Raw genomic sequence first — 15009 nt, 5'->3', positions numbered from 1 at the left:
TGAAATTCAGTAATTTTGTCATAAAAATATTTATAAAATGAAACATATTCACCACCAGTGATCACAGTCAAAATGGTGGAAAGTCAAGCTATGCAGAAATAAAACTTCAACTACTTGTTTCTAAGTCATGTACCATCAATTAATCTTATGTACTTGACTAATTACAAGAAGGTAGCGTTTTTCTTTACTTATATGCATTGAAATACACACAACGAATTCTCAAATGTTAACGTCAAACAGACTGTTCAAGTGATTTCTTTTTTTTGCTGTTTTACATTTGGACTGCTAAAGGAATGTTCAAAACTTTACATCATGAAAAATGTCCACAGGGACTCAGACCAGTGTTTCAGATTCACAGTGGATGTTGTGGAGATCATATTCTAAGCTGTGCGCTACTTAATACCAGACCTTACCTTCAGTAGTAACAGTTAAAAACCCTTTTGTTGTTTGTTTGGGTTTTTTTTTTCCATAGGGGACACCGATTCAAGGAAGTAAACTCAGACTGCCAGGATATCTATCAGGGAAGGGTTTCCACTCTGGAGAAGACAGTGGCATCCTGTCAACAGCAGCTACCAGAGTCAGAGCTCAGTTTGCAGGTGAGCGTCTTGACTTTAGGGCTTGATCTGCTGTTTGCTTTGTTTTCCACCTCAATACTTAGGGTTGCTTTAGGGTGTGAGGGAGATGTCAGATGAATGGGAAAGAGTCAAAGTCCTACTGTCTACACACTAATATCACCGAGCTGCACATAATCAAGATAATTGTCCTCTGTTTGCATTATTGCACCACAGGCATGTTCAGCTCTGGATGTGCAAATTCATGACTGCAGCCTTCTTGGCAGAAAAATTCCTGCCTTGTTTCCTTTCCACGCTGATCTTTTTTTAATCCTCCTGAAGAAATCCATCACAGGAGCCTTCTTATGGTTCATTCATTGCATGTATTTTTTTCCTCCAAATACCAAAATCAGAGTTGGCAAATACATGACTGCGACCTTCTTGGCAGTGGCATCTCCAACATACCTGCCTAAGGAACTAGGGAAGAACCTTTTCATTCAAAAGAAAGGGTTCATTTCTTCACAGTATTCAAGTTATGCTCAAAGGTCACTTAATTGTGACTTTTCCATTTCTTTTGAAAGAAGGACTGCAGGGAGCAGCTGTTGGTCACCTTGTTAATGGCATATCTCATAGAGATTTCTAAAACAGTATATGAAAACAGAAAGCGTTGATGTTATGCTCTTCTAGGATACTCCCGGCAGCTCTGTATAAAGGAAAGCGCTAAATGGTTAGAACAGAAGATGGCTTTAGTGGCTTTCCCATCCATCTTAAGCTCGGCAGAGAATACTGAGCAGTACTGGAAAATCCTGTTCCAAAAGTACGTGTCTTTTATAGGTGATTTGAAAAATGAGCCACCTAAAATTTCAGTTTCAAATTGGTGTTCTTCACATGTACAGGGAACCAGATTTGTCAAGGTCAAAAAGATTCAATAAGTAATTGGAAAATTAGGAAAACCACATTAATGTCTTTCTCTTTAATATTCTTTGTGGTTTTTTCTTCATGGCATGTTGTCTTGGCGGGCTTTCACTTTAACAGGCTTGCCGAGAGCTCATTTACTCAGCCATTTGTTTGGTAGAATGTGTTCTCTGCTCTTGTTTACTTGCATCTTTCAACTGCATGGGTTTGATTTTAATTTATTTTTTTTTAAAAAAAGGAGGATTACACATTTAAAAATTGGGTTATTGTTCTGCATCTCCAAGGCATATCTATTGAGAAATCCTGAATGCACAAAGAGGCCAGATAATGACTTCTTTCAGCTTGTAGCTGAGAAAATGGCAAGGGAAAGAGAGGATCTGGCTATTGAATGAATATAGTGCATGCTTAGTAAATCAAGAAAATTTTATAGGATGATACATTTTTAATGACATGTCTCAGCATTTGATCATAGAATCGTAAAATGGTTTGGGTTGGAAACTACTTTGAAGCCCCACCAGTTCCATCCACCCTGCCATGGGCAGGGACACCTCCCACCAGGCCAGACTGCTCAAGGCCCCATCCAACCTGGCCTTGAACACCTCCAGGAATGAGGCATCCACAACTTCCCTGGGAAACCTGTTCCAGTGCCTCACCACCCTCATTGTGAAGAATTTCTTCCTAATGTCTAATCTAAGTCTTTCCCCTTCCAATTTAAAGCCATTCCCCCTCATCCTGTCACTCTATGCCCTTGGAAGAAGTCCCTCTACAGGTTTCTTTTACACCTCCTTCAGGTACTGGAAGGCTGCTGTAAGGTCTCCCCACAGCCTTCTCTTCTCCAGGCTGAGCAACCCAAACTCCGTCATCCTGTCCTCATAGCACAGATGCTCTAGCCCTTGGATCATCTTTCCAGCTCCCCTCTGGACCCTTTCCAACAGTTTCATCTTGCATTTCCTTCACTTTAGCGAGAGATACGGCATTGTTTAGGTTGGCTGGCAGAGGTCTAAAATTTAGTTTTTGCAATGAGGAACTTTTAGGGTTGCTAAAGACCAGGAAAGACCTGCACACCTTTTCCATCCTTACCTTTAATACTGATGGACATATTTTCTCTTTCTAGAAACCAGAAGAACTCCAAGCAGACCTGGAAGTCGAGCAGGAAGCAAGGCTGGCAGCAGGTCGAGTAGCCGCCGAGGCAGTGATGCATCTGACTTTGATATTTCAGAAATCCAGTCTGTATGCTCAGATATGTCAGAGACTGTTCCTGCTACAAGCAGACCAACACCCCGAGCAGGTTCTCGGCCAGGATCAGCCAAGCCTTCTAAAATTCCAACTCCCCAGAGAAGGCCACTAGCCAGCAAATTGGACAAGTCCTTGAAGAGATAATATGATCGGCTCCGTAAAGGTCTTTTCCTTTTGCATTATTTAAGTTTGTGAGATGTAAAATATTATGTAGAAATTATTGTGAAATATTGCAAGAGGTGGATTTTTAATTCTGCAGATGGCCTTATTTGTGTATTTGTCTTCTTATTTTATGTGTATAATTTTTGTCAGATTTGTTTTCATTTATGCCATATCCTGTGAGAAGGGGAAGAGTTTTTAATGTAAACTAACAGTTGTACACAGTAATGTGTAGAAAGTACACTAAAAATAATTGCCGAATGTACAGTGTACTGAATGTACAGTAAGTCTCTGCAACCTGAATAAAATAGGCCTATCACTATGTCATTAGTTAACAGTAAAGGATACCTCATGATTTTTCTTTAAAAAAGAAAAAGAGAATAATAAAAAGCCAAAAGGACACAATTACACATTTTGAGCTAACGAAACAAACACTAAAGGATGTACGTCAAAACTACTAAGGAATACAAACCCACGTTCACAGTACCCTTATTTATACAGCGTCTCTCAGAGGACTCACAGAGTTAATTAAGCACTCGCCCGTAATATGATACTCCAATACCTTGCAGCATTTCTGTGCCATTGCTTTCAATGAGGCCAGACACATTCTGGATATCGGAACTGTTATTCTGTAAGAATATCAATATAAAGTGCATTCATGTAAATGTGAGGTTTTCTTTTGCTTGAGTGGATGGTAGCACTGTATCATTGAACTCATTTTGTATCAAAGCAATTTTGCTTGCAGAAGGCTCTGAAATAAACATGTCCCTTAACTTTATTTCCATTGTATTTCTTATTTTGCAGGAAAGTAATTCTCTGCATTATGTTTTAGGGTATATACCATCTCAGATGACCGATAATTACCATAGGTTCCTAGGCTTTAATGTAATTTCCCATCGTCAGCAATCAGATTTTGGTTAGCTACTGTATTTATTTAATAAAACACTAAATTGCAGATATCAGATCATATGAAATTATATGTAATTATTGTGTGTTGGCAATTATTTCTCCATATTAAACTGCAGAGTTTATATACGACATACAAAAGGCATAAAGAGCAATTCAGTTGCTCTTTTTGTCAGTGAAATGTTTTTGCCATTCATGGATTCTTTGAAGGGAATAATAGAGTTCATTTCTAGTGGGAAAAGTATGCAGCTTCAAATGGGAGTGCTGTCGAATGGCTGGGTTGATGCTGTAGTAACTCATTCAAAATGCTCTTTAATATCAAAAAGGCTCAGGTAGGATTTGGCCAACACAGAAGACCGAATAGTTTATACCTGACCGTTCATATACCAAGAAGTGTAGTACCTTTAGTAGAGCAATTTTAGGGAAAGACTGATTTATGGTTGGTCCCTTAGCATGCTGAAAATGCATTACTAAGATGATGATTTCCAAGCTGCCACAAGCTTCCTTCAGACTCACAACTTGACTCACATGGTTTATAAGAAACAGAAAACCAAAATAGTACTCAAAAGATAATTCAATCAATGAAGATCCACTTGAGTCAACGTTTCCTCAATGAAGAGTTGTATGAGTGCTTGTGGGAGGCTGGTAGCAGCCAGTCCTGCTGCAGCTGGTTTGGGAATTGGCACACACATTTACTGAACTCTACAGCATCATTTTGCTGAACTGCTTTATATTTCTGCCTTTCATCTCTCCCGTTGCTACTGTTTGTCCAGCAAGCTCTTCCCTACCGTGTTGGATAAAGAGCAATAATCTGTATTTACAGATGGTCACTGAAGCATCTTTTCTTGTAAGCAGGAGAAAGGAAAAGCATAGAATTTAGGCACTTGCATGGATAATTTGGCTGTGGGAGGAGATGAGGCTTCACATAATGTTCTTGGTACATTTTATAACTGCAGGACTGATGGAGAAGGGGTAGAGATGGCAAATCTGAATTACTAGTATGTGAACCCAGTGTTTGCTAAAAGAAGCCAAGGACTAAGCAGATTTCTGTGGTTTGTTGACTACTGCAAAATGAGAGGCTGGGACTGGCAAGGTGGAGAAGCTCATAAGAGAATCATCCAATACTGGAAACCCAAGTAATAGTGAATTAAAGGGGGGGTAGGAATTCTGTTTAAAAAAGCCTATATCTTTCTCAAGATTTTATATCTTTGTTAATTACATTTTTCCAAAAATTATTTAAGTGCTTCAGATCAATACTAAGAACTCCTAAAACTAAAAGACTTTTCAAAATTCTGTCCTGTGTTACAAAAATCATACTGACAAATGCCTGAAAATAAATGTCATATCCTCTGTGCGTCTCTGACCTAAGGACAAAACCGCACAATTTGATGAAAAGGGTGTATTATGGACTTGCCAGTAAGTGACAGGTAGCTCCGGTTCAGTGAACTGTTCCTGTAAAGAAAGAAACGGAGTTCAATTTCCATCCTCCTGTAATTCAAAAATATTTCTTCTTTGCTACCATCATAAACAAGAGAGGAAGGATCAGCCCTGTAACCATTTTCCCACCTTGTTTGGTCAGACGAGTTTTTACATAACCTCATCAGAGACGCATTTTCTCCCTTTCATTACCCTCCTCCTAGCAACAGGATCCTAAATTCACCCAGCCTGCTGGATGACCGTAAGTGGAGTCAACCTTTTAGTATAGCCTAAAATCTTACACCCGTATGGTCTGTGATCCTCCTCTACAGGGAAGGAGCAGAGTTGATAGGGGGTGGGAAGAAGGGCTGGAAAGTCTATGGCTATGAGAACCTAATTGTTTAGTGAATATTATATATACAGTGTTTAGCACTCAGGAAAGCTGGCTCAGTTCTAGGATCCTTTACTTTTTCAGTCATTTTCAGCTTTCTACATTTCTGGTTTGCTGCCTTCAAATGGGAAAGCGGTCTCAGAATTTACTGAAATCTGCAGATGAAGCCCATAAGTGAAAATGCACCAGCGGAAGAGCTAGCGATGCTTTGTGACCTATCAGATTCTTCAGTTTAGGTATATTGTGAGCCTCTTAATTACATGCTAATATAATAAAGTGACTACAGTAATTTAGGCTTTGCCTGCAGCACATCTCTTCACAAAAGCATAGGGATGAAGTTATATGCAATTAAAATTTAAAAATTAATGGATTTCATGCATGAAAATAAATTGATGCAAGCAGCTATGCTGTACCAGAGCCAGCAGCAGCATCTGAACCTGCTGCTTCTGCTGCTGTCTGCTGCAAGAAGAGCAAGACTAAACACCCCACAGCTTGCATATGAGAGAGGGGCCGCGGTGCTCGCATGCGCTGGACGTGTGGCTGAGCCCCTGCTGTCATGTTTTGTGAATAGAAAATAAGCATCAGCTGGTTTGCTGCATCTCAGTACAGGTGCCCCAACAGCTTCCAGGTGTTTCCAGCCAGGCTGTGTGGTAGCAGCTGAGCTCATCCTAGCTCGGCTTGTGGGATTTATCTAGATGTTGGTTCTAACCACAGGCCATAGGAGGGAGTGGTGGTGTTAGAAGGTTTCTATCTTTGTGTAAAGTGAGTGTGATTTTTGTAGAAGAAAGAAAAGGTGCTTCCCTAATGAAAATTGTTTTGTTCAGCCTGGAGAAGAGGAGGCTCAGAGAGATCGTATAGTGACCTTCCAGTACCTGAAGGGGCTACAGGAAGGCTGGAGAGGGACTGTTCATAATGGCTTGTGGGGATAGGAGAGGGGGAATGGGTACAAACTGGAGAGGGGCAGATTTAGACTGGACATAAGAAGGAATTTCTTCACCATGAGAGTGGTGAGGCACTGGCCCAGGTTGCCCAGGGAAGCTGTGGCTGCCCCATCCCTGGAGGTGTTCAAGGCCAGGTTGGATGGGCCTTGGGCAGCCTGATCCAGCGGGATGTCCCTGCCCATGGCAGGGGGGTTAGAACTGGATGATCCTTAAGGACCCTTCCAATCCAAACGATTCTATGATTCTACGATTCTATGATTTGAATAACCTGTTTGATAACATGGAGGTGGGAGAGATGGTTGGCTTAATTGCTTGCTTTTCTTTTCCAGTACTGCTGGCAGGTTAAATGCAAGTATGTTACTCACCTCTGTAGAAAAAAAGAAGTTTTGTGTTAAAAAGAGGAACAAGGGAGCTCTTCAGAAATAATGGATGAGGCAGCAGATTAAATTACGAGTAACTTACATGAAAGTGCTTGGTGGGTGATACTATTGAGGTATTTTTAATGCAGATTGAGGTCCTTCTGTTAAGACTTGTTCGGAGTTTGGCTGTTGCTAATGAAGTGGTATCTAACCTGAAGCTAAAAGAGTCTTGGGGGTTGTTGTGCCATAATTAAGTAGTTCTTCTGAACTGAAATTGCCTAAATAGTCTGAATTACAGCTTGGGGTGCTCAAACTGTGTTTCTGTGTTTGAAGGTTGAAGGAAAGAGTGATGAAGGTAAATTGCATGACTTAGCTGGCATCCTGAATGAGTAAGTACGAGAAAGTTAATAGATGCGTTCTTAGCGTTTGGATGACTGAATATGAGTAAGAACCCCAAACCATAAATCAGGCTCTGTCAACACCTACAATCTTTTCTGTTCCCCTGGGAGGAGGCAGCCAGAGTGATGATAGCTCTGTCTTGACAGGAAAAGCTGACTTGGAGCTTTTTGTGGGGATCACAATGGTCTTTCCAATGTTCAGAAAATATCTGACACCATTAATTGTTTTTTTTTCCTCTTTTTGGGGGCTTGATCATAGCTCTTCTTGTTCCTCTTTTATTGGCAGAGTAATGGGAACCTAAACACCTATGGATGAGTTTGCACTATCTGGGCTATTTTTAGAAGCAGTGAGTTCCTATGATAAAGAAATGTCTCTACATTTAAAAGCCTGTGATCAAAATATTAGACAGGAAACAAGTCAATTCAAAATGAGGATGGAAAAAATAGGCTTTTAAGTACTGCAAATACTGAGTAACTCCACATCTCCACATCTGCCGATCGGAAGAGGGGGTGTGGCTTCACTTCTAGTAGTACTGATTTGAAGCTTTATAGACCAAATCAACAAAATAAGGTAATCACAGGTAGGTAGTGATCTTCAAAGGTTCTGCAGGAACTGAATGGGTGAAATAGCTGAGCTGCTGCCTGGAGGCTTCTCATCTCATGTGAACATGAGAGGGCTGAAAAGTGTCTTAACACAGAATGGAAACTTTTTCTTAAAAGGTACTGGTAAACTCTGGGAAACTGTTGATCAGTTTGGACTTGAAAAAAAATGATAGGAGAAATAACTGGCATATTAGTAGAAACCCAAACAAACATACAATGGAAGAGTTGGCTTAGCTTCTGGAGGCCTTAAAAGCTGCCTGGAAACCCTTCAAAGGATCCCTTAGTGTGGACAAAGGTTGAGATAGATCACATGGATTTCCAAGAAAATTCAGCAAGATCTTTCACCACAAATTCTCAAAGAACTAAGCACTTACGCTACCCAAAGAAAGTCTTCATGAGGTTAAACACTATGTTAAAAGCCAGGAAAGACAGTGTAGAAGAAGGTGGTCAGTTTTAACAGAAGAAAAAGGTCTGCAGTGGAGGCCTTGACAGGTTTTAGCATCAAGCTGAAAATGCTGGCTCAGAAATTTCTGAAGTGCACATTGTTGGAAGGGTGCTCTGGAAAAAAGCATCACTGTTTCTGTGATTCATCATGCCTCTAGGGAGGTGTGCATTGCTTTCCACTGATGCCGAGGGCTCTGCAGCGATGAGCTCAGCCCTAGCTAACTAGCCTTTAGATGGCTAATTTAAATAAAAAAATCCCACCCCAAATCAATGAGTTTATTTCTAGTTAAAAGTAACATGGGATGGGATTTTCATGAATTATTTGGAAAGTCTACTCCTGCCTTTTATCCTTCACACATTAAATGTCTTTTAGGGATGTGCTTGCAAAGCATGGACCATCATACAATTTAGCACCATTCGTATTCACGTTCAGGAGACACAATCCATGTAGGATGGGTGGAGAATCCAGTTGTGTTATTGCTCTCAAATACTCTAGGAACTTTTGAGCATTCCTGGGATCCTTCATCAGCAAACCCAGGTACAAGTAAGTGTGTTCTCCGTTGTGTTGCCCCTAGTTGCATATACCTCAGCAACGTATAAATCTTGTTCCCTTTGGGTTCTCCAATCATTCATCCTACTGGGACCTTTTAGAGATCCATTGGCATTGGTGTAAATTAACACATCTTTCATGGGACACTGGCAGACCATGCACATCCTCAAGACCCAAACCTCTTAAAAATTTAAGTCATTGAGAAGAATACCACATTAGCATGTTCCTCTGAGGAAGAGAAAGGTAACAGAAAGGGATTTTCCCAAAAGACATGAGCTATCTACTACTTTGGTGTGGTCGGTTTGTGTTTTTTTCCCCCATTTCTTTGCATTCTAATTAAGCACAATTGTGTGTGGCCATTCATAAAAAGCTCTTTATGGGAGGAGAAGAAAAAAAAAAGAAAAAGAAATGTCAGGTTCTGGGTGTGATGAATATTTACTGAAAGCTATTTCTTTGAATAGCTCTCCATTCAATTAGAAATTAGTCCAGGGCACAGTTTATTGTATTGGAACTCAAGAGCAAAACATAGACATTCATTTTAAGGCACATATAATGTGTTCTGTAAAAGTACAACGAGATGCAGTAAAAAACCCACAAATGAATTAGGCAAGCCTAATACTTTTTTTTTCAAAATGCTAGCAGTGAATGCTATTTCCACGTCTTGTTACTGTTTTTCCCTCGCAGAGTATATTTGCAAATACTTGGTACAGTTGTTCTGAACTGCACAGCAGCTCTGCAGCATTTCCTATGAAAAGGAGCAAACTGAATTTTCCAGCGCTGTGTCTGTGGCTCTGTAACAAAAGCCAAAGGGATGTTTTCCGCAGCCAGATGGCAAGGAGGGTGTGTGAGCTGCGGCTCCTGAACTTGGGCTGAACCTCCTGGTTATGGTCCCTGCACAGGCACAGCTGCCGCCTCTCCCGGGGGGCCAGGCAGCGGCTGGAGAGGAACGGCCTCTTGGGGGGTGATGGCTCATTATTTCTGCCCATGCTTGGGAAGATTTTTACCCTGACCACAGTGAAAGCTTTTGGTAAGTCTGCTGCTGTGGTCACTTAGCCAACACAGATTTCTCAGTGTGATTTCTTTTTTTTACGCACACGCTGTGTTGACCTGGGAGATGAAATAGGAGGGGGGTGGAAGGTGGAGTGTTTCCCCTGTTTTTTCCTATCTTATGAGGGCTTATTAAATCTTTCCAAGTTTTTAAGAGAGTCTTGTTCTTAAGGATGCAAAAGAATTTTAATGTTGCTCTCGCTAATGGAAAAAGCTCTTATTAATTGCTGATGGAAACTTCAGCTGAGTACTGAGTAGCTTTAAAGCTCTCCAGGCAGGAGAGCTCCTCCTCCCCTCTGAGCTCCCACTTTGTTTCCAGTGATGTGTTCATGACTCTCCAAAAATATTGCCGTGATCTCATCCAGTAAAAGAACCCTGGTCGGTACTAGCCCAAATTCTTCATTAGGCTGTAGTGGCTACAGGGGTATTTATTTAGGGATATGATTTAGTAGTGGACAGGTACGGTTGGAGTTGATGATCTTAAAGGTCTTTTCCAACCGAATGATTCTTTGATTAGGCTACCGCCACCCTCTCTCCCCATTGCAGAAGCCATGCCTTGAGGTCAGCACAGGCGGAAATTCTGCCCTCTCAGTGGCAGAGCATGACAAAATGCAGCAGTGGTCGATCTACAGGCAGAGCTGGCAGCTGTGGTGGGTGGCAGGCGGCTGCTTGGTGACCCAGTTTCATGAGAACAAGAGTTCTGTGATGGTTGGGCGCGCTTACCCCTAGGAATGAGAGGCATCATTGCCCCCGGACAGACCATACTGGTGCTGGGAAGGTTCTGCACCTTTGACCTGTCCTGTTTCTAGTACCAGGTGGCTTCATCAGGCTCAGGGCTGGATATTTCTTTGGGTTAGCTGCTGTATTACAGGGGTGGTGATGTATAGGGCAAGAATTACCCCAGTGATTTCCAAAGTCTGCAACTGAATAGCTCTTAGCTTAGCCAGGAGTAATTACCAATAACAAAATCACCTGTTAGAGGCTATTTTGTTTCCTCTTTAGCAGGAATCTGAGCATCCTCTCTTCACATCCTCCACAGGGTCTTTCTGAAAGGCAGGTAGGAATTTGGGAACCTGATCTTCTGTTCTGAAGGTGTGCACATGCAATGCTGTATCAAACCCATAGCTCCAAGTACCTGCAGAAGAAGTGAAGGTGGGTTCATGCTACCACCTTTTGTGTCCTGCTGGCCCATGGAGGTGAAACAGCATTTATGCTACTTGCTACAGCATTTGGGTACTTCATAGGAGTAACTGAGCAGTGGAACCTGTAAGATACGCTTTGTTCTTTCCTAACCTTCCCTCAAGGGGAGGACTGTGGGTGGTGGAGATTTCCAGTTTGGCCGTGTGTCTTCATTTAAAAACCTTCATGATTTTTGTATTGGAAGGACAGTTGAAGATGTATTTATTTCACCTCCTAATGAAAGGTAGTATTTTTTTCCTGTTCTCTTAGAATATGGCTGGAACTTAAAATTAATCCCTCCAAAACCCATCTGTAAACAAGATAAGAATTAGTCTTTCTGTAGAAAATGCCATCATGTTGGAAGGGGCAGAACAGTCTCCTGTGGATTTATTAAAGATGTTTTGAGTTAAGCTAGTTTTGGCAGAAAAGACAGGTAGATAATACAGATCCATTCCTTTGTTTTATTAACTTTTTCTCTGGTTTATGTTGTTCTCTTCTAGTGAAACACTAGCAGAGGTAGGCAATTAATCAGGAATTTCCTAAATAGCAAGCAAACTAAAAAGGGAGATTATCAGCTGGAACTGTGTTTTTCAATCAAAAAGGTGGAGATCAAGGAATCTTTTTCTTGTCTTGGGTATATGGCCTTTTCATATTATATCTTTATATATTGGTAGTCAGACTCTGACCCTGAATGCTAAGCTATTAAACTCTCTAGAGTGAAAGATGTGGTCTCCAACTCTACATAAATAAAAGCAAACATTTTCAACTGAGTACTCAAATGGTGTTGAGGGAGTTTGGGTTCAAGCACAGTGATGTCATTTGACCATTAAAAAAAAAAAGCTCTGAAAAAAATACATAAAAGTGCTGAAAACGTTACGAATCACCTCTTGGGTGGGCAATATTTTAGGCAGCTGTGTTAACGTCAAGTAATCATTTGGAGAGTTCTGTTTCGGGGGTTAATGGTGGGTTTTTGCAGTTAGGTGCCTGCGCATGAGCTTACCAAACTGAGGTCATTTGCAGTCCAACACAAGGTTTGGAAGGTAAAGTTAGAGATAAAATCAGTTGGATCCAAGAAGAGAAGACATCCTTTTGTTGTTGTGATACTAACTTTCAAGGAAACATTTTTGCCATAAATTGTACTGTGTAAACTCACATGCGTAATCTCAGGCTGGAGCACCAGCTGTGCCTATCACTGGAGAGATCTAGTTAACAATGCATGTCAGCAAATATTATAACATAATTTATTCATACCTCTTAGAACAGCAAGAGTAAGGCTGAAATCCATCTGCCCGTAGACAAAAGGTTTTGTCCTTGTTCCTATCCAAGGATGCTATACCAACAGTGACAAAATGCCATTGTGATAAACGACAAAGAAAAAGCATATTAAAGTGTATTTTCCAATTAAGGTGTGAAATAAGTGTGCAATTCAAGTAGACATAACTGACAAAACTTGCCAACTGAAGTGTGAGCAGCAAGTCCTGTAGCATGAAGATGTTCTCCTGGCTCTGAGCATTCGGGTGGGAGGGTGGGGAGGTGAGTCTAGGATTGATTTGATCATGACTGGAGAAAGATGGCCAAAACTCATGTTAAATTTATATTTCTGAAAATCAGTGTTTAGTTGTGTTTTCTGTCAAGGTTTTTCTTCAGTTAATCTTTCAGAGAGGACGACCAGCCAAAATAAAACAAGAAGTCTCAGATTTAATGTCATATGTTTCAATAGCTATTCTTTGGCAGGGCCTTGTTCTGGCAGTAAAGCAAAAGATGAACAGTCCTTCTTGAAGGTGATACAACATTGGATGAGTCTTTAAACAGGGGAATGTTGCAAAACAGTGTAAAGATGCAAGCCAGCATGTCAGGCTGGATGATACCATGGTATTTCTTGAGCTAGTGTTCCTTGGCATAGTTTTGTAAGGCACCAGCATAAAGGCACTTGTGTTGGTGATCATTCTATAGTTAAAAAAAAAATAATCAAGTTACTGGAAATATGAAAAATACCACATGTGATAGTTTCCTGGCTAGCCTTGGTTTGCCTCAGAAATGCTCTGGTGATGGTGTGCTTCCAGTAAATATTAGTATAACAAAACACATTCTGTTTTCAGCACTTCTGATGGTGACTCTCCTCCCTAACTCCTTGGTGTCTGGTCTGGTGAAATGGTTACGGCACTCTGCCAGCACTTTTCCTCTCTCATTACACTGAACTGAAGGCTGTACCGACAGCGATGACTAGCAGAGCTGGAAAAATAGAGATGCCATTTCTTGCTCACAGGAGGTTGGTTTTCTTGTTCTTGGATTTCATGGTTGTGGGTGGAAAAATGATAACGGCTATTTGGTACTTCTGTTCCCTATGATGAATGAAACCAAGAAATGAAATGCGATGTGAGAATGTAAAAGTCAACCCATGTGAGTACTTTGAAAAATCCCAAATAAATGCAGGACTAACTTTAATCTTCAATGATCCGCCTTAGGATATGTTTTCTTGTTCATACATATCTCTTCCTCACATATCGCAAACAAAGTTCACCTGGAGAATGGAATTCAAAATGTACTGAAACACTTTTATCTTGTTGGGTTTTTTTGGTTTTTTTTCTGGGGCCAATATGTGGTTGATTTAGAAAGGGATAAATAAGTATTCTGTGTACTTGCAAACACACTCTTATGTTAGAGATATGCTATCTAAGTTGTGTTCCTAAAAGATGTTTAAAATCAAGAGGCAGACAAGGCAGGAGAGCAGAAAAACACATCCTTGTGAAGTCAGAATTGCTCTTAATGCTGTGGCCCAAAGAGAAACAAGGTACATTTGATAAAGCTAGCATGTACCAAACTTGTCGACAGAGTAGAAGTGTTCAGCCCTTGTAGGAAGTGCCCTAAATGCAAATCTGTGATTACTGTGGCCCCGCTGGTCCTTTATTCTGGTAGCTGTAACCTCTGCAGTGTGCTGCTCTGCTCCTCCCATTTTACAACCAAGATAGCTAAAGAGCAGAAAGAGGGGAGCTGGGAATACACCGCTTTCACAGACAGGAAACAGAGAAGCAGATTAAGCAATTTGGCTGGGAATATTCAGGAAATTTGCTGGCAAATCAGGAAACTAGTTTGGCGCACTGGATCTCATCAAGTCCTCAATCTGAAAAGAATGTCCCTCTCTTTCAAGCACATCGTTATTTCACTATGTTTGTTTAGGAACCTGAATTTAATCCTCCTTGACTGAAAAGGCATCTTGAGTTATGTGGAAATGTAAATTTTGATCAATATTAAAAACAAATATCAGGTTTTACTCATGGAGGATTATCAGGTAGAAGATATATTGCATGTGCTAAGTACAAATGTACAAGTCAAATGTACAAGTTACGCTACACTGTGCCCATCAAGTGTTTCTGCTAGGGAACACAGGCTAGAGGGAAACGCAAACATGAATGTGAATTTATCTTTCAGTTCGGGGCTCTGGAATGTTTCTGGTTTAATAGTGTTCTAATAAAATCAAAACACTGAATCTTTCCCAGCAAAGATATAAATAGAAAGTAGGCACCCTCCTTCTCACACAGAAAGATAAACTGCAAAAGGAGATTGTTCACAAAATGGAAAGAATCTAATAAAATATTCTGACATTTTACTTCCATCTCCGAGCTGCTGCGCTTCTGGTAGTAAGCAGCTGTTATTTCTCTTTCATTTTCCCATGTAATTGATTTATTCTCATGACTGAGAATGGCACGATGCAGCACGAATAAGACAAATGGCCTTTCTGCGCAGTGGTCCCACCATTCCTCTGGCCTGTGAGCTAATAGTGATCTTAAAGTCCAGGTGGCCTTAGCAGCTCTGAGGCTGTGCAAACCGTACAACCAGAATCCACTAGGAAGATAGGTCAAAATCTACTTCTGATGACGTATTGCAATCCACTTCATATACGTCTGGGCTTGGAA

The 15009-nt window shown here is 40.8% G+C and overlaps 1 protein-coding gene across 1 annotated transcript in view; it reads left to right on the top strand.

Moving 5' to 3' along the window:
* The window catches only part of LOC104065316 (dystonin), a 320467-nt gene extending 316631 nt beyond the window's left edge, over positions 1-3836 (top strand). Inside the window, 2 exon segments of the mRNA XM_054061292.1 lie at positions 473-596; positions 2581-3836. Of these exon segments, the coding sequence (XP_053917267.1) occupies positions 473-596; positions 2581-2846 (390 nt within the window). The 3' untranslated portion in view covers positions 2847-3836.
* The last annotated feature ends 11173 nt before the right edge of the window (positions 3837-15009 follow it).

Source organism: Cuculus canorus, chromosome 3, assembly GCF_017976375.1.
Source record: "Cuculus canorus isolate bCucCan1 chromosome 3, bCucCan1.pri, whole genome shotgun sequence".
Taxonomy (NCBI): domain Eukaryota; kingdom Metazoa; phylum Chordata; class Aves; order Cuculiformes; family Cuculidae; genus Cuculus; species Cuculus canorus.
This window is presented reverse-complemented; position numbering and strand designations above follow the sequence as displayed.